The sequence below is a fragment of the Balaenoptera borealis genome (assembly GCF_965194805.1).
Source record: "Balaenoptera borealis genome assembly, chromosome: 8".
Lineage (NCBI taxonomy): Eukaryota > Metazoa > Chordata > Mammalia > Artiodactyla > Balaenopteridae > Balaenoptera > Balaenoptera borealis.
The window spans coordinates 77,629,151-77,656,691 of NC_138865.1; the positions used below are offsets into that span (position 1 = coordinate 77,629,151).

The 27,541-nt window shown below is 39.0% G+C and overlaps 1 protein-coding gene and 1 long non-coding RNA gene across 7 annotated transcripts in view; one reads left to right on the forward strand and one right to left on the reverse strand.

The window, feature by feature from the left end:
• RORB (RAR related orphan receptor B) overlaps positions 1–13,239 on the forward strand; it is a 372,186-nt gene extending 358,947 nt beyond the window's left edge. For all 3 annotated transcript variants that reach the window (XM_082401472.1, XM_082401471.1, XM_082401470.1), the window contains one exon: positions 10,058–13,239. In XM_082401472.1, coding sequence (XP_082257598.1) covers positions 10,058–10,213 — 156 coding nt within the window. In that variant the 3' untranslated portion in view covers positions 10,214–13,239. The remainder of the gene's footprint in view (positions 1–10,057) is intronic.
• LOC309633114 overlaps positions 10–27,541 on the reverse strand; it is a 44,610-nt gene continuing 17,078 nt past the window's right edge. The window contains exons 5-8 of one of the 4 annotated variants that reach the window (XR_014247303.1): positions 8,168–8,219; positions 5,730–5,936; positions 4,577–4,649; positions 10–2,782 (exon numbers count right to left, since the gene is read on the reverse strand). This is a non-coding gene — a long non-coding RNA (uncharacterized lncRNA). Of the gene's footprint in view, positions 4,650–5,729; positions 5,937–8,167; positions 8,220–27,541 lie in introns of all 4 variants that reach the window. The other 3 variants (XR_014247305.1, XR_014247306.1, XR_014247304.1) reach the window with 3 other exon arrangements.

Here is a 27,541-nt window from a genome sequence, read left to right on the forward strand (position 1 = left end):
CCCAATGTCACTGAAAGAGCCCAGTGAGCTGAAGAGGGCTAGTCACATAAAGCACGGGACATTTCTCAGCAGCAACAATTTCTGAAGATTACCAAAGTTTGCATAAATTTTGAGGTGCACATTTTAACAGGGAGACTAGGAAATTATAATAGATTGAGAGGACAATGACTTTGGTAGGGAAGGATGGTACTGATGGATCTGAGCCACAGGTAGAGGAAGACAAATCAATGATACTGATGGATCTGAGCCACAGGTAGAGGAAGACAAATCAAAGGACAAATCAAAGACACATCTTTTGTTTTGAAGAACAAAAGCTTGAAGCAAGGAAACAAGTCTTCAAAAATCATATGTGAAGAAAGAGGAGACTTTGTGTCAGGTCCAGGCAAAAGAATGGGTAGATTTTTATTCAAAATGAGGAAGAACTATAAAATGACGAGAATTGGGGAACAGAGGGTAGACCACTGTGTGAAGGAGTGAGGTCCCTGTCATTGGTCGTATTCTTATAGATACTGCCTGGTTTCCTTTCAGGTATGTTGTAAATGACAGTCCTACCCAGAGTCAGAGATTAGACTGATGTCTTGTAAATTTCCCTTCAACTCTAATCTCTTCAACTCTACTCTGGGATTCTTTCAAAATGAAGTATCTCAGGGGCAAAATGCATGTGCCATGCTATCCATTTCGTGATTCAACTTAATTAAAAATAGTGATCTTTAAGAAGAATACTGAGAAAAGTTGTTTACCAAAGTAAAATGATCATAAGAGGACAAAGGAATTTTCTAATGATATTCAGTGTTATTTTAGATTCTAAAGTATCTTAAATTTCTTAAGAATTGGAATTTTTTTAGAGGTTAAACAACTAGGAAATGGAGCCTATCCTTAGTTAAAGATGATAGGAATCCTACTCTTTATATTTTTATCATTAAAACCCTCCCACTCTGCTCTTGAAGTTCTTTATTTTAAAAAAGGGGGGAAGACTCTGTTAGAGATACTATCAGATTTTACTTTGCACATACAGAGTACTGCTATAAAAAACCTCCATGAGTTAAATCTGCTGCTTCATTATGGTAACGTTTTGTTAAAATTAACGCATCACTAGGAAGAACATTTCTACACTGTAGAGTGATAGTTCTCTTTGGTGCAACTTTTCACTTATCATGTGGGCAAGGACAAATCTCCTGCTCGTCACACCTCAGTTTTCTCCCAGGTAAGAGCAAAACTTCTACATACATAAGCAAAACTTCAGATACACTGGGCAGAAAAGACAGTAATGTGGATGTACGCATCTGTCTCTGTAATTGCTCCATAGCATATATGCATAAATACATCTGGTTAGTTAATGTGGGCAGGGAGGATGTTTCCTGCATTTGGGATCTCCCAAAGACTTTGGTCCCCATATTTACCACCCTAAAATTAAGAACTTTATAAAATCCAGAGTTAGACAAAAGTTGTTGCTATTCTGCTTAAGGGGATCATCTTCTTGTCAGAAAACCATGGTTTCATCATCTCTAAAATGAAGATCATAATTTCTTACTGCTATAGAGATGTGTAGGTTCAAATGAAATATTTCCACTGCATAAATTCTAACACACTGTGACACGGTGATTATTACTTCCCAAGAGAGCAACTCTCATGCTTATACCATTTTCAACCACCTGGTATCCTGGTGGTGGTCTGAGGTATTTGGGGTAGAAAGGAGACAGAGAAATTGAAGATGAAAGATATTTAATAGCAAGAAAAAAAATTAAAACACCAAGTAAAGTCAGTTGTTTAACTCTCTTTTCTCCATCCTCAGTGGGAAAAGTATACAATTATTTTCTTTAAGTTTTTTTTAAGTATAATTAACATACAACATTATATTAGCCTTAGGTGTACAGCATAATGATTCAATATTTGTATATATTGTGAAATGAACACCACAGTAAGTCTAGTTAACATCCATTCAATTCTTTTCTTATAGAAAGAGAATGTTGCAAAACTGGGAATCAGAGAAAGCATTAGAGAGGATTATTTCTTATATAAAACTCACTGGAGCCAGATGACAAAGCATTGCTTCCACTGATCATGTGTGGATTATTGAGTTTTTGTGGGGACCCTTTGCTGTAACAGTCATCATTTTGATAGGATGTTCTGTGAACTAATGTGGAGGGACCATGAAAAGGAATGAGAACTGGATTCTCATTTATCCCAGCTCTGGACCGTGTGGTTTTGCATAAGTCACTCCATTTGTCTAAGTCTCAGATTCAACTGTCGTGTCCTGGGGAAGGGAAGAGGGTGAGACAAGTCTCTTGAGTTCTGACTGCTTTAATACTTTAAGGACAATGGTGCCATTGACATATAGGGACACCCTCTCATCAAACCCACACTCCCCAGAAGGAATAAATAGCTTTATTTAAATCTAAGAAAAACTATTCTACCCTCCCACAGATTCTTTTCATCTTTTCAGAAATTTCTTCTTTTCCTTCATAATCATGGAGCTCTTCTGCCTCCACAACGCCTCTAAAACACTGACCCCTCTGGGGAATCTGGCGCACATCATGAAACTTATCTCTAGAAAAATGTGCACATACCCAACTGTTGCATTCAAGTCCAGCGGTTCAGGTTACATCCTCAGTAGGTGGGGTAGATCTGCCTTCTGTGCAGTGTGCAAAGACTGTTTATGCCACCGACCAGCGTGACCCTGAACAGGTGGAGCAGACTTAGGTGAGGTGCAGGGTTCAGACGTAGTCGTTAGATTTCATCCTAAAAAAAACTGTCTCCAATACACTTTCTGCAGGCCCACTTCCTGAAATTAAAGTTCAAGTAGCAATGCCTTATACTTTTGACCAAACCTGGACCTAGGGAAGATTTGAAATTCAGGAATTCTTATCCATTAACTAGAAGGTCTCAACCCCTATATGTTAATCAGTTTGTTTGTTTGGGGTAAAAAAAAACCCTATTAAAGAGTCTAGTTTCCTCTCCTCATGACCATAATGGTAACATGGAGCATATTTATAATAAACCATCAGAACCACTGGCTGCTTAGTCACCTTGGACAAGGGACTTAACCTCTCTGTGCCTCAGTTTCCTCATTTGTAAAATGTGATTAAAGATAGTATCAATGTCATATGGTTATTTTAAGGACTAAATGAGATCAAATATAAGCAAGCCGCATGCTTCATCACAGATAGTATGTAAGTGCTATTGTTGTAGTTGCTGTGGACAGAAGAAGTTTTGTTTCAGCAGGGAAATGTTTATCCAAGAAATGGGTATATTTGAGCTAATCACTCATGAATGATGACTATTTCAAAAGATGGAAGTTAGGGGTTTAGGGAGGTGGAGTATGACATTCCAAGTGATGGGGGCAATGATATAGACGTGAGAAAGTATAAGGTATACGCAGGCTATGAATAATAGTTAGATTTGGCTGGATCCTGGATGTGAGAAGCGAGGAAATGAGGTAACACTGGTCACTTTCACTAAAGCTCGTGGAAAAAAATACATATACATGTAATATGTATAGAATGTATGTGTATATGTATATGCATGTATACATATATATTTTTAAGCCATATGACTGGGGGAGGCAGCCCATCTGTTCTCTGGGCTTCAGTTTTCTTGTCTCCGAAATGAGGAGGTGGGCCTGGCTGGTCGTTAACTTCCCTTCAGTATAATATTCTTTGACTCTAAAGAGAAAAACAAAGGTTCCTTCTGATGTCTTCTTCTGCCTTCCAGTGCTCCGTCCCGTGCGAGTTTTATGGACTCTTTAGATGTTCTGCCGCTACTCTAAGTGAATAAGTAGACGGATTTCTACAAGTCTTGCAGATTCCATTAGTACTATGGTAATTGAATTTAGGGTGATATTCCAATCCCAAAGCTGTGAAGCACACACTGTTTATAAAGCCTGCGTCCAGGGGTCAGCATTCCCATCAGGCTTTCCGTTTCGAGCATAACAATAACAAAACTGCATCATCAACAAGGGGAATTTGTCTTTCTACTGTAACAGTACCAGGTCACTAAATAAAAGCTTAGAAGAGGGAAGGCTTACACAGCCCTATTTTACACGTTTATAATTGAAATATTACCTGAAAGAAATCACTCCTGGTCACTCTCACTTTACTAGTGCTATTAAGATACAGATTTAGAAAAAAAAAACAGCCATGTGGACTTATAGATAGGATCTACGGAGCAAGCACTGATTGAGAGATTAGTGAAAACTGCCAAGGGTCATTTACATTGATTTTCATTGCTTGCTCAGTGAGATCTAAAGAGACTATGTCATGATTAATAATGGGATGTTTATGCCTGAAGCCTGCTTATTCTTCGTTCAGGACACTAGGTGTCACATTAGAATTCCTAGTAGGTGGGCCTAGGGATTCATCAATTTAATCTTAAACAACAGTCTGTCCAGTCAGCACTTAAGGGGTCCTAGTTCAGATGATGTGGCCTTGTGGTCTGAGCCTCCTCATTCCCCTTCATATTTGGTTAGGAATTTGTTTTATATTTAAATTTTCTATACTTTCTTAAAGTATAACATACATGCTGGAAGTTCCTAAATCGTAAGTGTTTAGTTCAGTGAATCATCACAAAGTTAACATACCTGTGTAACCACTGCCCGTGTAAAACTGGGCACTCCAGAAGCCCTGCTCAGGTTTCCTCACATGGTATATACACTGTAAAATAATGCAAGAGTCAACATTATAAAAAACAGTTCAATAGATCATCCAAGTTTTTAAATTCCAAATCGACACTCAAGAAACATAGCTCTCTCACGGAATAGTTTTCTACTTCAACCTACATGTATATTGAGTATGTACTGTATGCCAGATGCAAAGAAGGGAAAGGCAAATAACACATGGTCTTGGCCCTTTAGCGGTTTCCTTGAGGGATTCCTGTGAGAGACCAGATTATTTCAATCCATTTTAGCTATTTATAGTTTGCTGGCATACACTACAGGTCCAACACCCAGAAATTTCAAGGGTTGTCCATCGTACTAATGGTCTATAATAAGAAGAGAGGTTTTGATGTTTCTCCTCACTCATCAAGTTGCAAGTCGATGTATTAGTTAGGGCTCTTGGGTTACACATAACAGGAACCAACTCACACCAGGTAAAGCAAAAAGAAAATAATAAACTAATGGAGAGAAATCTCATCTAAGGCAAAAAATTCAGCCCCCATTCAGGAAACACTACGACAAGGAATTAGGAAGCCTTCAGAATTCTCCATCTCACAAGTTTATCTCTCTTTATGTATCTACTTCATTCTTCTCCCTCTCTGAACACCAGTTTTCTCTGCTTCCCTGAAATATGGGTAGCTCTTAGCTCCTTAGGTCACTCATAGTTTCTGCTACATTTAGAAAGTAACTTGCTGGCTCTCCGTCTGATTCCAAATTCCAACCCCAGTTAAACCAAATGTCCACTTCCACTGTAGTCAGCGATTGCCTGAGAAAACATGCCATACAGCGTGGATGCCAGCATGGAGTAAAGATGGTGCGAGAGGGCTGTGACCTGAACAGATATCTCCAATTTAGTATTAGAAATCTAGGCCAAGTGTCTGGGTTTAGCTGAACAAAAACCCAAAAAAGAAGTGAGTGGGGAATTTCCTGGCGGTCCGTGGTTAGGACTCCGTGCTTCCACTGCAGGAGGCACGGGTTCGACCCCTGGTCGGGGAACTAAAATCCCGCATGCCGCACAGCCAAAAACAAACAAACAAAGAAGTGAGTGGACAAGAGAAATGGATGCATGTAACCTCACTTAATGTGTCCTGTCTTTATCAGTGCTTCTGAAGTTTCTTCCACATTGATCAAGCCATTGTTCACTTCCTGCTTCAGGTTGGAGGGCATCTTGATGGCCTGGAAGCCCACATGAACACAATCCTTAGTTTTCTCCTCTGCATGTTCCATTCTTCCAACATCAAATGTACCAGTTATAAAATTGTGGGTTTTCTCATAAAACCACCCTCTGGAAAGAAGCATAGGATTATTATCTCTTCTCCAACAGCTGCTTTTTCTTCTTGTAGACCCCTGTAGGTATAAGCTAAAGCTTTCTTCTTACAAGACATGTTTATCATAAGAGAGAGATGAGTGTGAAAATGCCTTTTTATAGACCGTCTGTCTACTCCTGCTATGGGGATTATTTAAACATGAAGAAATTTCATGATGATTTGAAATCGACTACCCCCTCCATCTCCAAGTGCTTCTGGATCACCACCCCAGCTGTTTAAAAAGTTGTTGAGCCATTAACTGCTGCTGAGGCTGCTCTGAGCTCCCTTTGACTTGGGGGTCCCCCAGCTGCAGTACATAATATTAATGAGCAGTAAGTGAAGTGACTGCCTGATGCTTCCCCCACCAGGCCCTTCTGGGCTCTGACAAGTGCTGCCGCTGCTTCCTCATGGCCTCCTGGCCCATGGTGCCTCCAGAGTGATGGGTGCCCCTGTCAGCACTTGTGTTTCCACAGCTAACTGGATGCCTTGAAATCAGCCCCTCCTGAGAGCACAGAGGTTGGGGAAGCTCTTTGTCTTTTTCGGTGTTCTTTGCTCAAGTGGTCCCAATGCTCTATAACAAAAAGCATTTGTCACCATTCAACCCATTCTACAGATGAGCGACAGGGACAGGATTGAAATCCCCTAAAAGAGGGAACTAGATCCTGAACCAGACTTTCTTAAAGTTTTGGGAAGGAAAGAAGCAGGAGTCCATATTTACTTTCCCAAACCAAACGCGTGGTTAAATATTTCCAATAAATGAACAACTGTGGAATGATTTTGGCCATCCTCTTATACATTTAATTTTTCAACCACCCATTCTCTAAAGGAGCAGAAAACTGCTTTAAGAATTGTAATACATAGAATTCTACTTTATGAATCACAGTTTACTAAATGAGCAACTTACTTTAATTGCTACAAGAAAATGAAAATCGATATGATGTTGCTTTTCATTTCAATACAAGTAAATGGCTGATTTTCCCCATGCATTAACCCACAATATACAGAGACTCAATTTTGGGTGCTTGGTTAGCGGCTAAGCTGGTTTCTTGCCCTCCATGTTATTTGGCTGAACAAGCATGACCTTGACTATTTCTCTCCTTGAGGGAAGCATTATGTGGGAATGACACACGACATCTAACACAGATATTGCCAGGATGGGCCAGGCACTCCATAGATAGTTTGTGTTGACTCATTTAACTCTTACAACAACTCTCTGAGATAGGGACTGTCATAATTGACATATGACAGATAAGGAAGCTGCGAGGTTAAGTGACTTGCCCAAGATCACACAGCTGTAAATAGCAAGTCTGGGATTCAGACCCAGACAGTCAGGCTTGAAAGCCCATATTTTTATCACTAGACTAATTCTCTTTATGTAGTATTTGTGTCTCATAGGGAACTCAGGAAATTTCATTATTTGTCTCTCACCAAACTAATAGAAGCAAGCAAATGAAACCTTCCCTCTCTTGATATGATAACTTTTTTATCGGCCTCCTGAAAAGAAGCTAACTTGACACCCAGTTACCGGGACTATTTCTAATATGATAAAGAATTTACTCGTCAAAGAATTTACTTTGAAAAACAGTTGTAAATTTATGAGATTCAAACCTCTTAAACAGTGTTTCTCAAAGTCTATTCTATGGACCCAGTGCACCAGCATCCTCAGGATATTTGTTTCAAACATGAAATCTGAGCTCCACACCTAGATTTCATGAAACAGAATCCCTAGGAGTGGATGCCGTAATCTGCATTTTTAGGAAGCACTCCAATGGTTCCGTGCACATCAAAGATTGACAAGCATTATAGAGTTGCATCTGGATGTTTTAAGAGCTCCACACATCGTCAGTTCAACTGCAGACGATTATAGAAAGCTTTCAAAGTCTCTCTGCGTTCAGTAGCTATTTCAGGGAGAATTGTAATGTGCAAGAAGTGTTCCGAAATTGTTGCAGTCTCCTTCTGTGTGAACCAGCCGGTTAAGAAAGCTTGAATAATTTCCCAAGGGACTCTAGTTAAAGTGGACACTTGTACACTCTTTACCTATGAAAATATAGAAAAGACACGGCTTTCCATCCTGGACTCAAAGGGAATCTTTCAGAATGGGATTCTGATAATTTTTCTTAAAACCTTTCGAAAGACCGTAGCAAAGACTATGAGACCTAGCATAATCTGACCAAGCAGCCTCCCCAGTTTTATCCTTGAACATACTCACCCACGGCTCCAGCGACGCTGAACTTCCTTCAGTTCTAACAGCACCGATGATCCTGGAACATATTATATACCCCCCAGCCCCAGCGTCTAGTTAGCTCTCCCTTTCCCTTCAGAGCCCAGCATAAATGGCCCTTTCTCAGAAGTGCCTGCCTTGAAGCAGTCAGAGCATTCTCTTATCTACCACTTGTCCTAGCATCATTCCTCCATGGCACTCACCAGTTTTTCGGTCTGCTTTTGACTGTGTGGTCACTTTATTCATCTGTCTTCCCCCACAGATTATAAGCAACAACAGTACTGTTTTGTGAATTCTGGTGTCTAGTAGAAGTGTCTGCTACCAGTTTAAATACCTCATAATGTTGGAGAGAAAGTCCTGATTCTCAGTCTAAAATTTAACATCCATTCTATAAAGATTTCATGATTTCTTTTTTCATTTCTATCCCTATCATTAAATAGCAGTGGAACTAGAAAGTCTGAACCCCAGACTTCTTTATGTGTTCTAGATCCCTTTAATGAATATGTCAACAAGTCTAATCCTGATGCTATTTTTAAAATTGCTTATAGTGTGGTTATATAGTCATTAGTTGTTGAAAGGAAAGTTAATAAAAGAGAGGAAATTTCTTATTTTGAAAAGCCACAAAGTAACTAATTATCTATTTCCTCCTTTACTTCAAAGGCTGAAATGGTTTCTTATTATTGAACAGGGTAGGGAGCGCAGTGAGCCTAATTGGTGATTAGATGGGTTTTACTTAATTTTATTTTATCATCACTTTCAAGTGTACCCTTGGTCAGCTGTATGAACTATCAAGCTTATCGTTTGTAAAAGTATTATCTATATGAGAACATTTCTTATTCCCACAGTAATTTGATCACAATGACATTTGGTTTTAAGCAATTTTGACACTAAATGATGGATTCTAAGTGTTCCGAAATTATAAGTGTGTCAAAAGCTAGAACTGTTCAGAACCTAAGACCTATATAGCATTTAACAAACTGTGGATATTTTAAATTATTAAAACACTGTCTTCTGGGTATTTAAACTCAAAAAATTACATTCTACATGATACTTATATATCAAAACCTAACAATTATAAGTGGATATTCTCCCATGAGTTTTTGAAACACCTCCTTAAGGAAGCTGAGTGCCAGTGACTTCCCAAATTCTCCCTTGATTAAATATAGGTTTCATTTTACTCATTACGGTGGGAAAGGATTAGAGAGCTACCGGCAAGCTAGTGACCTTGACAGAAAAGCAGTCCAGATCGTTGTGAATTACACCTCATATGATTTAGGTTACACCTTCCTAACACTGTCACCTTCCAAAACTAAAAAATCTGATATTCACATCATAAAAAAAATCTATGGGAAATGATAGATAATAATATTAGCTAACAATTGTATTTCATGCCTACAGTATTCTTAACACTTTCATACGAATTTCCTCACTCAGTTTACACAACAACGCAATGAAGTACGTGCTATGAGTAAGCCCATTTTACAAATGAGAAAACTGAGACATAGAGGATGTCACAGCCACACGGCCATTTAGCTATTTTAGAACCAGGATTCCGACTCAGTCAGCCTGCCGAGAGAGCACCCCTCCTAACGATTAAACTAAACTACCTCCCATACCTACTTTATATAAGAACAGTGAATTAGGAAGCTTGGTCCTGCTTTCTTTCCTTCTCTTTATTTTCTCGTTAGAGAGTCAGGGAGGGAGGTGTTTTGTTTGTTTTGTTCTAAAGGAGAAGCTGAAAGTGAGCCTTCTTTCTTTTTGAACATCTTTTTCCAAAGCCAGTTCCCTTCATCTGAGGCCAGGAAGGACACTGATTCAGGAGACAGAGCACTAATGAGCTTCCCCCTTTGTCTCCTTCCCTGTCTCTCCACTCTGCAGTTAATAGCCAAGATACCAACCATCACGGCAGTTTGCAACTTGCATGGGGAGAAGCTGCAGGTATTTAAGCAATCGCATCCAGACATAGTGAATACACTCTTTCCTCCGTTATACAAGGAGCTCTTTAATCCTGACTGTGCCACCGTCTGCAAGTGAAGGTGACGAGCGAACTGTCTCATAGTCATGGAATGCAGCACCATTAAGACAAAAGCAATGTGTTCATGAAGACTTAAGGAAAATGTCACTACTGCAACATTAGGAATGTCCTGCACTTAATACAATTATTTTTCACCGCTACAGTTTGAAGAATGTAAATATGCACCTGAGTGGGGCTCTTTTATTTGTTTGTTTGTTTTTGAAATGACCATAAATATATAAATATAGGACACTGGGTGTTATCTTTTTTTTAATTTTATTCAGGTATGTTTGGGGAGACAACTGTTTATAGAATTTTATTGTAGATATATACGAGAACAGAGCAGTACTTTACATGATTACTTTTCCTGTTGATTGTTCAAATATAATTTAAGAAAATTCCACTTAATAGGCTTAACGATTTCTATGTTTTTAGATAGTTGATGCATGTATAAATTTGTAGCTGTCTTGGAAAGCACTGTGCATGTATGTAATGAGTATATAATATCTGAGAATATTATATATGACTATTACTTATACATGCACATGCACTGTGGCTTAAAATACCATACCTACTAGCAAAGGAGGTTCAGTCAGGCGCTATTATGTTATTTACCTTCTGTGTTATATGTTACCTTTATGTTAGACAATCAGGATTTTGTTTTCCCAGCCAGAGTTTTCATCTATAGTTAATAGCAGAATGGTACCAATTCAGAAATGTCTACAAAAGAATAAATATAATGCATGACCTCTGTATAAAAACTCGGTTTCGATCAATGACATCAAAGCCTTGTCAAGATGGTACATATTGGAAAAAAAAAATAAGTATTTGGAGCCATTTTCCTGTTTTAAGAATTAGGCCACAGATAACATTGTGGAGTCCAGGGCTTTTTTGACCAAACAATAGATATTTCCACCAGGACACATAAAACAGTTTCTTTTCTTTGGATTTCAAGTTGTGAAAGAACCTTCACTTTGGTGCTTATTGTATCTTTAACAGAGAAATACAGTCTGTAGATTATGACCACCAGCAATTTTTGCTAATAAAATTAGAGGAAAAGAGTAGGTCAGAGCCCAGGGTCCTAATGCCATTTCATGCAAACATTTTTCTAACCATTTTTTTTTTTTCAAAGAAGAGGAAGAAAGAGAATATACAAAGTAAAGAAGTAGTTCTTTACGTTCATTCTCTTTAATAAGTAAGTTTGTTAGAAAAAGCAGCAATAAAGGGGGAGGCAGGACTTTCTACGTCCTTCTAGTCTGGGGTCTCTAATTTTTTCAACTCCAAAATGCTGTATTATAAAAATATAGCAAAACCTTGATAGATTAGAATAAAAGATCTGGGTTATTCTACAGAATACACCTCAAAGCCAAAACTATTTCCTGTGCCGTTTGAAATTGCATCATCCATCTAGCCGGGGATTATTTTTTTAGCAACTTTTTAAAGTACAGAATGCAAGAGGTGAGATCAGGATTAGACAATTTGGATTTCCTAGTACTTCCTCATTCTCCACTTGCTCACCAATCAAAGAGATCACCAGAAAAGCATAAGTTCCAGGGAGTTTGTTCTGCCTGTGTTCTGGAGGCCTTATGCCTTTGGTCTCATTTGATCCAAAATCAGATTTTTTAAAAGGGAGCTAGAGAAGAGCTTAGTGTATAAGACAATGAAAATTATGATCTCCTATAAGTATAGCCTGGCCATCAACTCATGAAGACCTGCCCTTTTCTCCTTGTCCAACACACACACACAAATGCACACCTGCTTGGTGAAGTTTCCATCAGTGGAAACTTTGATTTTTTTTTTTTTTTTTTGATCTCTTATGCTCTCCTGAAGTTAGATGGTTGAGAGCCATCTCCATGATGCCACAGAACTGCTCACTGATGATCAAACAGTAGTGTTAGTCTTTGCTTTTAGAAAACAGAGTCTTTGCCCACATCATGATTGATGAATTCCAAACCAATAGGGAAAAACAAAAAGGCTTTAAAATAATGAATCTCTTTCTCAACTACCGTTATATTCTATTAATTTAACTACATTGAACCAAATTACCTTCAGTGTCTAAGAAGACAGCTGTAGACTGCTTATTATGCTGCTACAGGGACTCAATTCTTTTTGGTGTAAATGTCACTCCCGCTAGCTCTTTGTATAAAGAATTAATTCCAAGAGTCATATTTCCTTCTAATGGAAAGATTACTTTACTGATTGCTAGGAAAACAGGGTAATGGAAGGCACTCAATTAAACCAAACCATTTCCAAATGCAATGTATGTTTTATGATTGGCTTGTGATAGGCGATGCTTAATGTGTCTACTTGGTGTTTCCCTTTGAGCTTTGAACTTATGTCAAACTTTGTTTTCATTGTTCTGTTGGCCTAGTGTTTCCAATTGTCAGCCTGTAATTCCTGCTCAGTTGCAAAGGGAACCATTTGTTTCCTCCAGTTTACCTTAGAGGATTTAAATTGGCTCAATTGATGAAGTAGCTGAGAATTTCTCTTCCCCCGTCCCATGGGTGATATAGGAAAAAGATTGTTCCCCACATTTGCCTCAGGAGGTACTGGATTTGAATTTGTGTCGTTTCCACTAGTGCAAGCATTTCACTGGGACGGCATGAACCTTTTGAAGCTAGGGGACAGGAAACAGCTAGCAACTGAACCAGAACAAAACAGTGGAAACCAGTACACATTCAGCCCCCTTCAGTTGAGAAAAGAGATTTCCATTTTTCGCCACAGTTGCCAAATCTGTCCCTTGAAAGAGAGCCAAGTCATGTTTTCAGTGGTAACAAAGCACCTTTAAAAGCTGCCCTTTGAACATCTCCTGTGACTGCATCTCGAGGTATTTTGAAATTTCAGTTAAGAACAACTTTCTTTACCACACGCAATCTTTGTCCCTGCCCCATGAAGACTCATGAGTGGTTGCAACACATTCATGATAAAATGTGCACTGGAAGAAAGGACCCAGGATCTGTACTTTTCACTTCAGACTTCGTAAATGACAATCACTGCTTGATGCAGATGTTGCACTGTATTCACTCAGGGATGTTTTGTTTTTTTTTTTTTAAAAAAAAAAAAAAAAAGAAGAAAAAAAAAAAGTACACCAAGAAGGAAGGAGAAAAAAAAAAAAAAACAGGAAAATGACAACAAAATGTAAATGGCATAAATTAAATATGCCAGTGAGAGAACCTCTCTGACAAGGCTTTCAGACCAACGAGCAGTAACTTCATGTTGTAAGCTGAATTTACTTTTACTATTTGGACTTGCTGAAAAGTTGCTCATGAGTAGGAATAATTTAGTCTCATTTTCTAAAATCTGCTGAGAGCCAAATGATCCAGCTGCCCCATCTATAGGAATATGTATCTCCCAGAGAACCCAAGCTTCCTATACAAGTCCTGAGCAAGCCATCTCAGTAGCATTCGATGAACCTGACAACGGAGGTGACCTGTGGTCTGTAAAAAGAAAGGCAAATTTTGGAGGCAATATAGGAGAATAAGGGATTCCACATCTGGCTTAACATCTCACATCTACCCCAACTCTCCATGACTCAGGTCCTCTTTGTATTCCTTTTTCTGCAGCTCTTTTATCCCCAAAGACTGAAAGCTGAGGGTGGAGATGTATTCGACAAACATACCCTTTCTGGATTTCCCTTGTTTTAATAGTATCTTCAGGGCTCTGGACTAAAGGACCACTGAGTAGGTGAAAACAGAGAATATAGTGGTCTCTTGGGTAGACTTCTTTGATAGAATCTAAAAGACTCTGGATATTAACAGTAGGTGCCAGGGAGGCATCAGTTCATTTCCTATCATAGCTGCCTGTTCAACACATAACTTCACAGCAGTCAAGCTCAACTGCTTGGAGGAAACCTCGCACATGGATAGTCAACTCAGGCTCACTTTCTACAGTCCCATGGGTACCAGACTTGACTGCAAAAGCGATTCTTGTGTCCCAAGGACGCAACTTAACAGCTTTTTTCAAAAACATCAGTCAGCTGCAAATGATGTCAGTTTTGTTCCATGTTCTTTGTTTCCATTTATTATAGAAGCAAGGAAAAATTCTACTGCTATTGGAAATTAGAAGAAATAACTTTTTCATGATTCTTTTTTCTCTGTAGTTTCCAGTGGGTTACTACGATTGACAGTAAATTCAGGCAAGGATGTCTGTGCCCAGACAGAACCACCGTTCAAGAGAACAGCAATAACTTTAAAGTGTGCATCTGTAGTCAAACTTTGCACAAAGTCCCTCTAAAAAGAGGGGAAGGCCCACCATCTGCTTTAGGTGAAGTGGTATTTGATTTTCTGTTCCCAACTGCTAGTGCAAGCAGCAACCTGATATGGGAAACCACGTGGGTCTTTAGACAAGAGTTGACAACCATTTGGGGTTGGTGGTAGGGGAGTGTCTCAGGACCAGAGGTACATGTTCATTTAAAGCAAAGGTTAAAAATTCCAAAGTCTAAAAGGGCCAGGGAGTTGATGCAAATAAGTGAAGCAGACTGGTGGCAAACTAGCAAGGAAATGCCCCAATGAAAAGGGGCATCCAACAGTCAGTTAAAGCTGAAGTATTGCTAAAGTTTCTAAATCTTATGCAATCTCTTGAGTTGTAAATGTCAGTTGATGCAGAGCTTAGTGCAGACCAAACAAATATGTCTCTGGGCAGAAGGCGGTCCACGATTTGCAACCCCTGGTTTAAAGCAAAATCCAATCTAGGGGCCTGTTTGGCTGGAGCAAGTCGGGCCAGATACAACTCTGGATGATGTCAGTCGGAGGTTAGGGGTCAGGAGATCTTGCTCTTCTGATTCTCAATTTCGTTTTCATATTTGACCATCACTGCTAGAATATATAGTAATAGGTCAGCTTTAAAAATGGCAAACAGTCTAAAAATGAAAATAATTTAATGATGGCTTATAAAAGACACTTCCATCCGTTTTGCCCAAACTCCCAGCTTCATAGAGCCAGGTGGTCAGGTTTCTTGCCGCTTTTTTTCTGAAAGTCCAATGCACGATTTTTATGCTTTTGAGTCTCAGTGTGTTTCTTTAGATGTGTGGCTTCATTATCTACGAGTTCTTACTTTTCCCTTGGTTGTAGCTAAAGAATTCATTCGATAATCACAATAGCATAGTCCTCCATTGTTATGAAGTGCGGGACCATGGACCCCTTTGCAGTGGATGGGGGTTGTCTGTTGGTGCACTTTTTTCCCAAGCTGCTGAAATTCCTCCGAAGTGAACCGGCCATAGTAATCTTTGCCTCCTGCATGATTGTAAGCACAACCTCCAGTGGATCAGACAGAGCAGCTCAGTGATTGTTCTTATGGCCAAAAATAAAGCACAAGTTTACCGGAATTGAATAAGCCCAGTTGAGGGAAGCGCAGGGAATGTGCATCCCTGCTGGGCAGCATGATCCTTCTATTAAACCATGCTCTTCATTTGCCCACCTGGGTCACGACCAGATGCAGACACACACTAGGTATGTCTGAGAAGCTCCAGATCCCATCTCCAAGCACAGTACTGTCTGCTTCATCTGATTAACACACACACACACAGGAATGAAAACTACACCTATAGAAAACTGAGTATGTATTGTAGAAATGTAGAGGAAAAATAAAAATATTTTTTCAAATGTAATTACTTTTAATATATGCTTGTGGAAGGTCTAATACAATGTATGCTGTCTCTGTAATTTTTTCTGTAAATAACCAGAGACAGTGAATACACTGATTTTTCTATGTCTCTGTTTAAGCATAAGACTTTGTAACAATTTTTTTAGAGGGGGAAAAACCAACCAAGAGCGAATATGTACTTGCTTCCTTTGTGCGTGTTACGTACTTCTCAGAAACTGGTTGTAACAGTTTAAGCATCTTGACTGGTCATTGGTGTTAAGTGTACACTTCTTTTTGTAAGACAGCTGAGAAAGGGACAGGGCTGTCAATTAAATCTGCTCCAAAGAAGCTGTATTGAAGATTGGCCTAAGATCTGCAAACTCTATCTGAACTAGACAACATGAAAAAGGAAAGTTTAAAAAAATACGTTGCCTAAGTCCTCTTTCCTCGTAGCAAATGGCCTAGTCCATATCCTTCCTGCATGGAATAGCTTAAGGAAAACAAACTCTGCTTTCTGATGAACAAAATATTTTTGTACACAGTTATTTCGTATTAATAACCCCAAGGTCAGACCACTCATTCACTGAAGCCATAACTGACCTTTACCAAATAAATGTTGTCAAGAACCTGGGGGAGGGTTGGGGAGAGACTGAGAGGGAGGAAAATTGAAGGTGTCATGAGCTGTAACAACACAGGCAGGAGCAAGTCTGATGAACCTGATGCTTTTCCTGCATCCCAAATACGAGTTTAAAAGGCTAGTATTTTATGATGACCGATTTATAATTTTAAAAAAAAGATATTTAGATTTAAATGAGACTTTCCAATATTTTTGAAATCCCTGACAATAATTCCTTGCTTTTAGGGTTGAGAGAAATGATTTTCATATACTTCCAACATTCAGAGATTTAATGTTTTTACCTTAGCTCCAGCTTACGCGTGTAAAATGGAGAGCAGCGCTGCGTCCTCCAGCGTTGAAACCATGTGCTGTTTGGGGCTTAGCTGTACCTACCGACCGCTACTGCACCTGGAATGTGCAGCTTGTGTCTCTTACTAGCATGCACGTCATTGCTGGCAACACGCACCAGGTGCATTGCCAGACGTATGTAAAATAAAAGTATGCGCTCTAAAAAGCATAATAATTATTCTTTTTTAAAGGAATAATGCCTCCTATAGTCTTTGATTTTTCTGGAGCTTAATTACATTATTACATGTATTATTATTGGCCTATAGAGGCAAAAGGCAAACTACAAATAAACCCAGTGACATATATAGTTTTAAAATCTACAATTTTCTGATCTCTCTCTCCTTGTTTAACATGTAAGGCCTAATTTCTGTGTACGTGAGTAAAACTGCAGCCTGAGTCATTTAGGAAGTAAGCATTGAGTTTTTTTATTATAAATATGCTAGAATAAAACAGCACTCCCTAACAATTAAAAACAGAGTTTTATATTACTTTAGAATGTAATAGGTTTTTGTCCTTATTTTATGTCCTGTAAATTATTAGTTGAATACTGTTAGCATTCCCTGATAATGCACACATGATTTCTGAATGTTTTCTGTAAATGACAATCAATGTTTATGAAGTTCCCTCCTTTAATGCTGAACAAAATTAAAAGAAGGAAAAGAAAAAAGTCTTGCCTCGTTTTCTTTTTCTTACACAGGAAACAAGGAGGCTGTGAAGAAGATAGATTTGGCTTTGAAAACATTATTCCATGGGTTCCAACTTAAAGAGTTGCCCTTTTTCTAGTAAATACTGGGTAATTTTTTTCTGGAAATTCTTGTGTCCTCATGGACTTGGCCTGAGTTAGTAATGCTCATTGAGAAAAGACCCAGGCTTCATTCTAGCCAAAGAGCTTACCAAGTTGCAATTAAAATGAGAGCAACACTCTCAAAGATAATAAGTAAAATCAAGCTAATAGCCCTCCTTTCCTAGAACTTTCACAAAACAAAGCCCCTGCTAGCAGAATCATAAGCAACTCCTCTGCTGTTGAAATAAGTTACAGCAGGTTTGAAATACATGAAAGTTTTCAGATAATAATTAATGATTAAGTCTCGATCTGATTTTTTTTTAAACAAATCATCACCAAGCTGCTCCAACACCAAAATCAATGCTCACCAACATATGAATGCTCTGAGTCTTATTTGAAGCTGTAGTCAGAAGCGATTGAAGATAATTACAGACTCACAGTGATGTTTTCAAAAAAGCAGTTCTAAGAGGTGATGGCAATTTTTCAGGTGCTTGGTAGTTGTTGCAGGTTGGGGTCCGTAGAGCTGAGATGTTCTAAGAAAAGTAGTTTAAAGCAAGATTTAATAGATTTTAAAACTAAAACCACTGGCCCATATGACAGGATGAGCATCAGAAAGATTTCTGTAGAGTCTCTCCCAACTTTAGTCTTTGGAACCAGTAGAAACCCTTGCAGTACGTATGTTTCAAGCAACTTCTCAGCTCAAAACATCCAGATCCCCTGTGGACCTGAAACAGAACTGCACTGATATTTCTGTTAGAGCACCACTTGTGTCCCTTGGTTTCTAAGATGGTCTTCAAGTGACCAGAGACATCAAATATATCAACACAACCTATCCCAGGCTCATGTCAATTGTCACCAATAGGTCATAGAACTCTTTACTATAAAGTCATCTAAACTTTTTTCAGAAACCTAGATTTAAGCAGCATTGAAACTCAAGATGAAATTTACCATTTTAAAAATTTAGGTTGAACCATATAAGATGACAATTATTAACCTTTGATAGTGTTACCAAAATTACGAACTAAGCCCTTTTTGTGCACAAAGCTTTGTTTCATTCATAGATCCTCTTCTTTATTTAAGAGTAAGAACTGGTAACATGTTCCCATAATCACACTAGGCTCATGTGCATGAGGCATTTCAGGTATCAAAGGAGTAGCCAGGGCTTCCCTGGTGGCGCAGTGGTTGAGAATCTGCCTGCTAATGCAGGGGACACGGATTCGAGCCCTGGTCTGGGAAGATCCCACATGCCGCGGAGCAACTAGGCCCGTGAGCCACAACTACTGAGCCTGTGCGCCTGGAGCCTGTGCTCTGCAACAAGAGAGGCCGCGATGAGAGGCCCGCGCACCGCAATGAAGAGTGGCCCCCGCTTGCCACAACTAGAGAAAGCCCTCGCACAGAAACGAAAACCCAACACAGCCATAAATAAATAAATAAATAAATTAATTAATTAAAAAAAAAAAAAGGAGTAGCCAGGGTTTGGCCTCATACTCCAATGACAGCACCTCCTTGACCAAAATAAAGATAAGATAGAAGTGAAGCAAACCCTCTAATGCCATCTTGGTAGGAAGGTGCCTCAGATTACCAAGCCACCGTACTATAAAAGTTTTCTCTGTTTTCCAAACGTGAACTTGCTAAGCTTAAGTGGGTGAATAAAGATTATTCTAAGAGACTAAAGAATTCTTGATGGCTATGCCTCACAGATCTTAAATCTCCCAAGTTCGTGGAGTAGGGCATGGCATAGCGCAAGCATTCAACAAATGTGGCGACTATGTATTGGGGTCCATTCTCCTTTTGTCATTTTAGCTTCCCTATTATCTATTCCCTGCCATCTCACTGGTTTTGCCCTTGAGCAAATCATCCTCCAGCAGAGGCACCAGATATAGACATGCTTTTTACCGTAAGAAATGAGAGGGGAAATGGTAGCCCACTGGCAAAGGGCATTGGAAAAATGCTCTTTCCCTTCCTTTCTCCAAGGATTTAACCAAAAGCAATAAGGGAAGGAGCCTGAGTGGCTAAAAAGGCTGGACTTGCCATGTCCCTCTCAAATCTCCCAGTCTGGTTACATCAGATCACAAAGTCTCAGTCAAAAAGAAGAGAATCTGGAGAACTGATTAATTCTTGAGCTATATCACTGCACAAGTAAGAAATTTTAGAGAAGGTACTACTTTTTAAGAGATGGAACCCATTATAGCTGTGACCATGTGTTCCTATTGCCTCAGTCATAACAGTGGGCCAAATGTCATCTTAGTCACTGGATACTTTGCATGTGGCCAGAGATGAGGGAAACAAGAGAGAGCTTGCAGGATTACACAGTAGGTTTGGATGGGCCAGGCCTACCCACATTCCATGAATCGGAATGAATCCCACAGAACCACATAACAGTAAAGGTTATGGGAAATGTAGTCCACTTGTGTGCCATGGGAAAGGGAAATCAGGTTGGGAAACACTTAGCAGTCTTGACACAAATGTGAAAGGAGTCCAGGAAAATCTCTAATCTGATTTCCTATCAGATACTGCAACAAACATTTATCAACAAATATTTATTTCCACTAATATATGCCAGACACTAGGTACTGGGAATACAATTGTGAAGAATGACAGATATAGACTCTGCCCTTATGGAATCTATGCTCTAGGTCCAAGAAAGGTGGATATACAAAAGGGTGAAAACTAATACAAATAACTATAAAAGATAAACTTTATTACAACTGTTACACTAGCTACAAAAAAAATTACATTGTGTTCATACAGGTGGTCACTTATTCTCTATTTAATTCTACTCTTGAACTCATTATCAACCCATCATAGCCCATTCTGGTGTTTTTTGTTTTCTTTTTTACAATGTTAATTATTTTATTAATTTCTTAATGGTGAGACAAAAATCTTCCTTCTCTTATCTTTTATCCCCAATTATAGCTAGCTCTGCTCATTAAGACTAAGCAGAGCAAGTGTATGTCTAGACCGATTTTGGCATATCAACACCTTAAATAAAATAGATATCTCTTTCACTCCTCACTCCCAGTCTTCTTTTTTGCACATTAAAAATCATCTGTTACTCAGACATTCCCCACAATGTAATCTGCTCATAAAGACAAGTGTTGTTCACTTGAAGAACCTCATCAGAACAACCAATAACACAAATCAGTGACATGAGAATCAATCGGACATCCTGTATATATCAGCGATGTCAGTCATATGTGCATTTAGAACATGGCTTTTACAGACACTTATGTTTTAAAATGTAGGGGTTTTAATTATTATTACTATTACTACTACTACTATTACCACTATGATGATGATGATGATGCAGGTATGGTGAAGCAGGTTTGTTACTGACAGTTCCCAATTAGAGAAAAAAGAATGCACAAATAGACACACCTCCTCCTCTTATATAGTGTGGATTCCAGTGATATTTTGTAATTTCCCACCTATTCAATGAGATGATGACACTAAATTGATTTCAAGAAAATAAAGGTAGTCCTCGAACATCTGTATTTATGAAGACAAGTCACACAATTTGTTCCTAATGCAAAGAAAAGGGGTCAAAGTAGCATCAGAAAATAACAGGGCACAGAGAAGACAGAAAGTCATTTGAAGAAAGCTGTAAGAGGCATCTGAGAGGTAAATGGATTAAGTGGGAATTCTGGAATTCAAATATGGCTGCAATCCCAAACATACCTTCATCCTTCCATGCACTTTTCCCAGGTGCCAATGACCCACTTATGTATTAAACATGAAATAAGAGAATTTACAACACGTTCTCATAGCGAGGTAAAATATTTAACCAGGAGGATGGAGGATAGAATTAATAATCACTTTATAGCTCCAAGTAGCAGCAGAAGGGATTTGCCAAATGGCAGGGAAGTTTTACTGGAGCTATGATCCATACCGAGCTACCATGTAGTATCACTGAGAATTTGTTAACAACTTCTTTCTGTGTACTTCCCATCCTTGCCACACTTTACAAACAAACCTAAAGCCCTGCAGTTCTCTAGCATGTTCAGGTAAAATGCCATTTGCCCTTTCCCCTTTGGAAAGATAAAACATTTTAAGGTGGGATGGAGCTGATTAAGTGTTAGGGGTAGGTTAGTGGGGAAAGCAAAGTCGGGAAAAGACTTTCCCCAAATAAATAGTAACTCTGATGACCTTCAGTCTGCAGAAACCTTAAATCCCACATCCACATCATTGGTCAGGGAATTCTTGTTCATTACGCAGTTAAATTCCCTGTGCACAACCAGACAGATGATTAGATAAAAACATGACATGCGTAGAAACTTGATTTTTTTTTTTTTGGAGGGGAGGGGGGTCTTGTGCTTAAAGCCATTGAGCCCTAGGTGTTTCTAGTTTTTGGAAGAAAAATTCATAAAAAATATTAGCTATTAAAATAATTCCCTCCCCCCAAATAACCTTTTGGCACACATCTTAATTCTACATCATCCAACTGAAAGAAAATCTTCATCTTTATTGATTTTTTAAGTTAAAACTAATTATTTCAGGATAATAAAAAAGGGGAGGTCTCTCTAAATTCTCCTTTCCAAAGCACTGTTCCTCCCTGAAATTAGGAATTAAATTCTTAAAAGTAATTTTATGTGAACTTGTGGAGACTCAACTCTCAGGTAGCTAAATGGCACCATTCTGTGGGAAGTATTCTTGTATTCCTTAGCAAAATTTAAAGCTCTTATCTGGACAGGTTCAAGGTAGCAGTCAGATTGCTCTTTCTAATTCCCATTCCAAAGAGGAGTCCCAGATGCTATCTAGACAGTTCCATCCAACTTCCAGCTTTTACCTCACTCACACCTTCACCTGCCCGCCCAATCACCCTCAATGGACTGTGCAGTAAAACACTTTCTAAAAATAGACTCTTCAAAGAAAGCCCAGATGTTTGCTCAAAACAACCAGTAAATTTTTTCACACTACTTTTTTTACATTAGTTTTTCACAAAGATTGTATTAGCTATTTTTCTGTTTGTCCCCAAAGGTCAGGGATAACAATTTCTAAAGGCAAGGCATTGCGATCAAGTGTAAAAGAAAAATCTGAGAGGTAAAGCAGAAAGGAAAGCTGAGCTCAGGCCCCACATCCCAAAATCATGTCTCTTTCCCTCATCCATTCAACAAACATTAATACTTATGTGCTAAGTATTATATCAGATCCAAAGGATAAAAAGATGGCTAACATGGTCCCTGTCCTTGAGGTTTTTCATAGTGTAGCAAGGGTGGCAGACCAGCAAACAAAGACAGTGACACACATGACAAGAGGTGTTTAGAGAGAGGATTCTGGTAACTGTAAAGGGGGTGCAATTAAATCGACTTGGAAATAGTTGTGGGAGCAAAATGGGGAAACCTAGAGAAACAGTGCCATTTGAAATGAGCCCTGAAGGATGACAAGATGTTCTTCCTAACAAAGAGTATTTCTAGTAGTGGAAGAAGCATATACAAAGAGAGAGAGAGAGAGAGAGAGAGAAAGGCTAGAATATGAAGCAACTGGCAGCTGCATTCCAAATATTACCCTCAGACATGTTTTGTTTGGCTTATACTTAATTAGGAAATTCCATATAAAATTGGACTCTCCAGATTCTTTTATTAAAAAAAATAGAAGATCTGGCAATAATATTCCCACATTCTCATACGGAAAAATTGTTCCTTTTAGGACATGTTTTCCCCAGTTTTGCTCTTTGCTCATATTTTACCAGCCTGGCTCCTTAGATGACTGAGTACATGGTGAACAATGATGAAAGATCAATGGAGAAAGGGTAAAAGTAGGCTAGTTACGAAGGCTCTGGAATCCTGCCTGAAAAGCTTTCTGAAAAGCATATCTTTAACTCGGTGTTGCTATGACTATGCCCTCATAGAACTGGTCATCCACAAGCTGGGTTTTCCTTATAAGTCTTTTTTAAACATTGGGACTGGTTGCCACTCATCTACATTGATGAAAAAATATATGCTATTTATTATAATCACAACTACTTGCTCTGGAAGACAATTTCTGTTAAGTAGAAAACTCTCCATTCTATTGAGACTTAAGAGTTTTGGATTTACAAGTTTTGGAGAAGAATTCAAAGTTCCCAAGGCTCTCCAAGAGGAAGGAAGTATATGGGGAAACAGGGGGAGAAGACACCAAGAAAGGAGCCAATGAGACCATGAAACTTAGGTACAGATGGGCCAATGGATCCATGAGAAAGTCTCAGTGGCAGGATTTTAAGAACAGGGATGGTAAATGTATGGTTTTAGATTGTTTTCTGCTTGGTGAACAATATGGCACCACCACCTCCACCACGACCCCCCCACCCACCCACAGACTCCTCATTTTCAGTAAAGTCAACCTCAAAATGGTTTATGTGACCTTGAGGATTCAAATACCCAGAAACTCACAGAAATATTCAGAAGATGCTTAGATTTCTTTAGTTAGATGTTAGATGGAGCATGGAATTGTGTGCTTAATCTAGATCTCATAAAACAAGAAAGCCCTACCCAATATTAAGTTTATACTGGAACTTAATAACTGATGAAATAATATTTAAAAGAAAATTTGCTTATTAAATTATTTTATGACTAATCTTAATATCTGATAATAATGTATTCTTTTTCTGTAAGGAGCAACATGACTCCCAGGAGCTCTGACACCTGAACACATGTGATGAGCATGAAGCAAGAGACTTTCTGAGGCTCTCCACTTCCCTAATTGGGAAATGATCCATGGAACTCAACCTAGGAGAAACCAGAGGGTACTTCCTCCAAGCCTCCCCTTGCCTTGTGGGGAGGTAGTGCCCTTGTAGGCAAAGGCCCTGGCAAGGTCTATACTAGCTTGCCTGACTGCCCTTTGTTAATGAGCACAGCTCTACCTGCAATGGAACTGAATTGCAAGGTCTCACCAGCTGGTGAAACAGCTTTGGTCTATAATTCACCTCCTGGCTCCTGGTTCTTATGTCTGATGAATGCAAATCCCCAAGCTTCTCATTCTGAACGGTGCCTATAGTAAAGCTTCGGTCTCACAGTAAATCATCAACTCATAATCCTGCCTTCAGCTGGAATTAAATGTGCCCCTCAGATTTCCCAGTCTGGAGACTCTTGCCAAGACAACAAAGGAAGCATCTGCTCAGCTTCGTGTTTGACCAAAATGACCACTGGGACACATGTGAACCTAACCTTATGAAGCTGACAACCTAATTGGGGTAGAGGTGGGGAGAAGATAATAATCCAATAGAGCAAAGAACTGTATCTTATACCTAGAATCAGCACAATAAATATTTACTGAATTGATTAATTAATCCAAGAAGATAAAACAATGCACCTTCGAGACACAAAAATTACATTGATTTTTGCAACCATCAATGCTAGAAGACAATAAAATGCTATTTACCAGCTTTCAGGGAAAAAATTTAAAATTTATTATCCAAGAATCCTACACTCCACCAACTTCTTGTTCCTATGTGAAGATGCAAAAAAATCATATTCAAATATGCAAAATTACAAGAGAATAGTATCTATATACCTTTCCTGGATAAAGAAGAAGAGACTTTTCTAAGACGTTTACCAAAACACTGAAAGATGAGCCAAACACAAAAAAAGAAAATAGTAAGAGTTAATAGTGCTTACTATATGCTAGGCACTCTCCTGGGTGCTTATAGTAGTTCATTTAAATCTTTTTGTGAAAATCAATGAAGTTACTACTATTATTATTCCCCATTTCCAGTGAGGAAGATGAGACATAGAGAAGTTCACTTTCCTGCTCAAAACTGTATAGCCAACAAGAGGTGGCACCAGAATTTGAACCCAGGCATTCTGGCTCCAAATTTCACACTCTTAGCCTTTACACTATACTGCTTTTAATAAACCTTTAAACTTAATTACAAAAGTTAATTGATAAATTTAAATAATTACTTCACTTATTATTACAAAACTAAACACTAAAAAAAAAGTTTTTGTTTCAAATAATACAATGCAGAACCCTAGAAATAATAAATGATGATTAAAATGTAGAGAATACATCTTTAAAGCAAAAATACTAAACTCATTGCCTATAAAGCAGAATCGAAATTAATTATTTTGATTTTGATATGATGATTAGATATATAGACTTAAGAATGTTCTTTAAAAAGAGCTTTAATGTAACCACTAATAAAATATTTAAAAGAATGTTTAGCTTTGAGTCAAATCAAACTTCCATGGAAGGCATCTAAAAATGTTAGATAGCTGGCAGGGCAGGAGCCTCAGGGCAGCAGAAGCAGCCCCTTGGCCCAAGACACCTGGAACACCAGCCTGTCCTGCCTGTCCCCTTCCCTGGCCTCTAGAGAAGTAGAAAAGACTCATTAAAAAAAATCACTTGGAGTTCTGGTCAAAGATGGTGATACAGAAGGCTACTGAACTCCCTTCCTCCCATGGACACACCAAATGTACAGGTACATGTGGAGCAATTCCCTCTAAGATAAATCCATAAACTAGCTGAGCAACACCTACACATCGGGCAAATGAGAAAATACCCACATCAAAACGGGGGCTGACCGTCATCCTCCCTGGAGACCAGGGAATCCAGAGGATGCCTCCTCCACTTTCTCCTCTAGCCCACCACAAATCACCAGTATCTTCCTGGAAGGAGCTTGAACTCACATCTGTGCTCCAGTTTTTGCAGCTGCCACCCAAGGGATGGGCCCCTGGGTCTTCTGCCTCTGATAGCCAATGGGGCTTGCATTTACGAATCCCACAGGATGGTAGAAAACAAAGAAGCAGTTCTTAACAGATGCAGAATCACCCCACACACACAGCTATACACTCAAGCCAAGTACAGAGGGCACAGGCAAAACTGAACACCTCCCAGTTTCTCTCTGGAATGTGCTCAACTTCATACTTCCCAGATGCTACCTGAGGGCCCAGCAGCCAATCAACCTGCATGTAGGTGCTGACTGCCAACCTCCCCCTTAGGACACTGACAGGTCTTGGCACACCCTCAACTACTGGGAGGAACCAAGAACAAAGAAGGTGGCTTGGACACTCACAAAGCTTTGAGAGACAGCTAAGCGCTCAGGCCAGGCTGATTGACAAGGTTCATCTCCTACATGAGATCATTCTGTCAAGACTGGGAGAGGGCATATAACCAGAGAAAATCATAATTCAAAAAGACACAGGCACTCCAATGTTCACTGCAATACTATTTACAATAGCCAGGTCATGGAAGCAACCTAAATGCCCATCGACAGACGAATGGATAAAGAAGATGTGGTACATATGTACAATGGAATGTTACTCAGCCATAAAAAGGAACGAAATTGGCTCATTTGTAGAGATGTGGATGGACCTAGAGACTGTCATACAGAGTGAAGTAAGTCAGAAAGAGAAAAACAAGTATCGTATATTAACGCATATATGTGGAACCTAGAAAAATGGTACAGATGAACCAGTTTGCAAGGCAGAAATAGAGACACAGATGTAGAGAACAAACGTATGGACACCAAGGGGAGAAGCAGGGGGTGGGTGGTGGTGGGATGAATTGGGAGATTGGGATTGACATGTATACACCAATATGTATAAAATAGATAACTAATAAGAACCTGCTATATAAAAATAAATATATAAATAAAAACAAAACAAACAAACAAACAAAAAGCCTGGGAGAGGTGGCTGCTTTACCTAATGCATAGAAACAAATACAGAAGAAAATGAAGAAACAGAAGAATATAAATAACAAGATAAAATTCCAGAAACAGACCTTAATGAAATAGAGATAAGTGGTTAACCTGATACAGAGTTCAAAATAATGGTCATTAAGATGCTCACTGAGGTCAGAAGAACAATACATGAACAAAGTGAGAATTTCATTGAAGAGAAAATATTTTTAAAGTACCAAACAGAGGGAATTCCCTGGTGGTCTAGTGGTTAGGACTTCGCACTTTCAACTGCTGAGGGCCCGGATTGGATCCCTAGTCGGGGAAGTAGGATTCCCACAAGCCGCGTGGCAAGGCCAAAAAAAAACCAGTACCAAACAGAAATCACAGAGTTGAAGAATACAATAATCGAACTGAAAAATTCA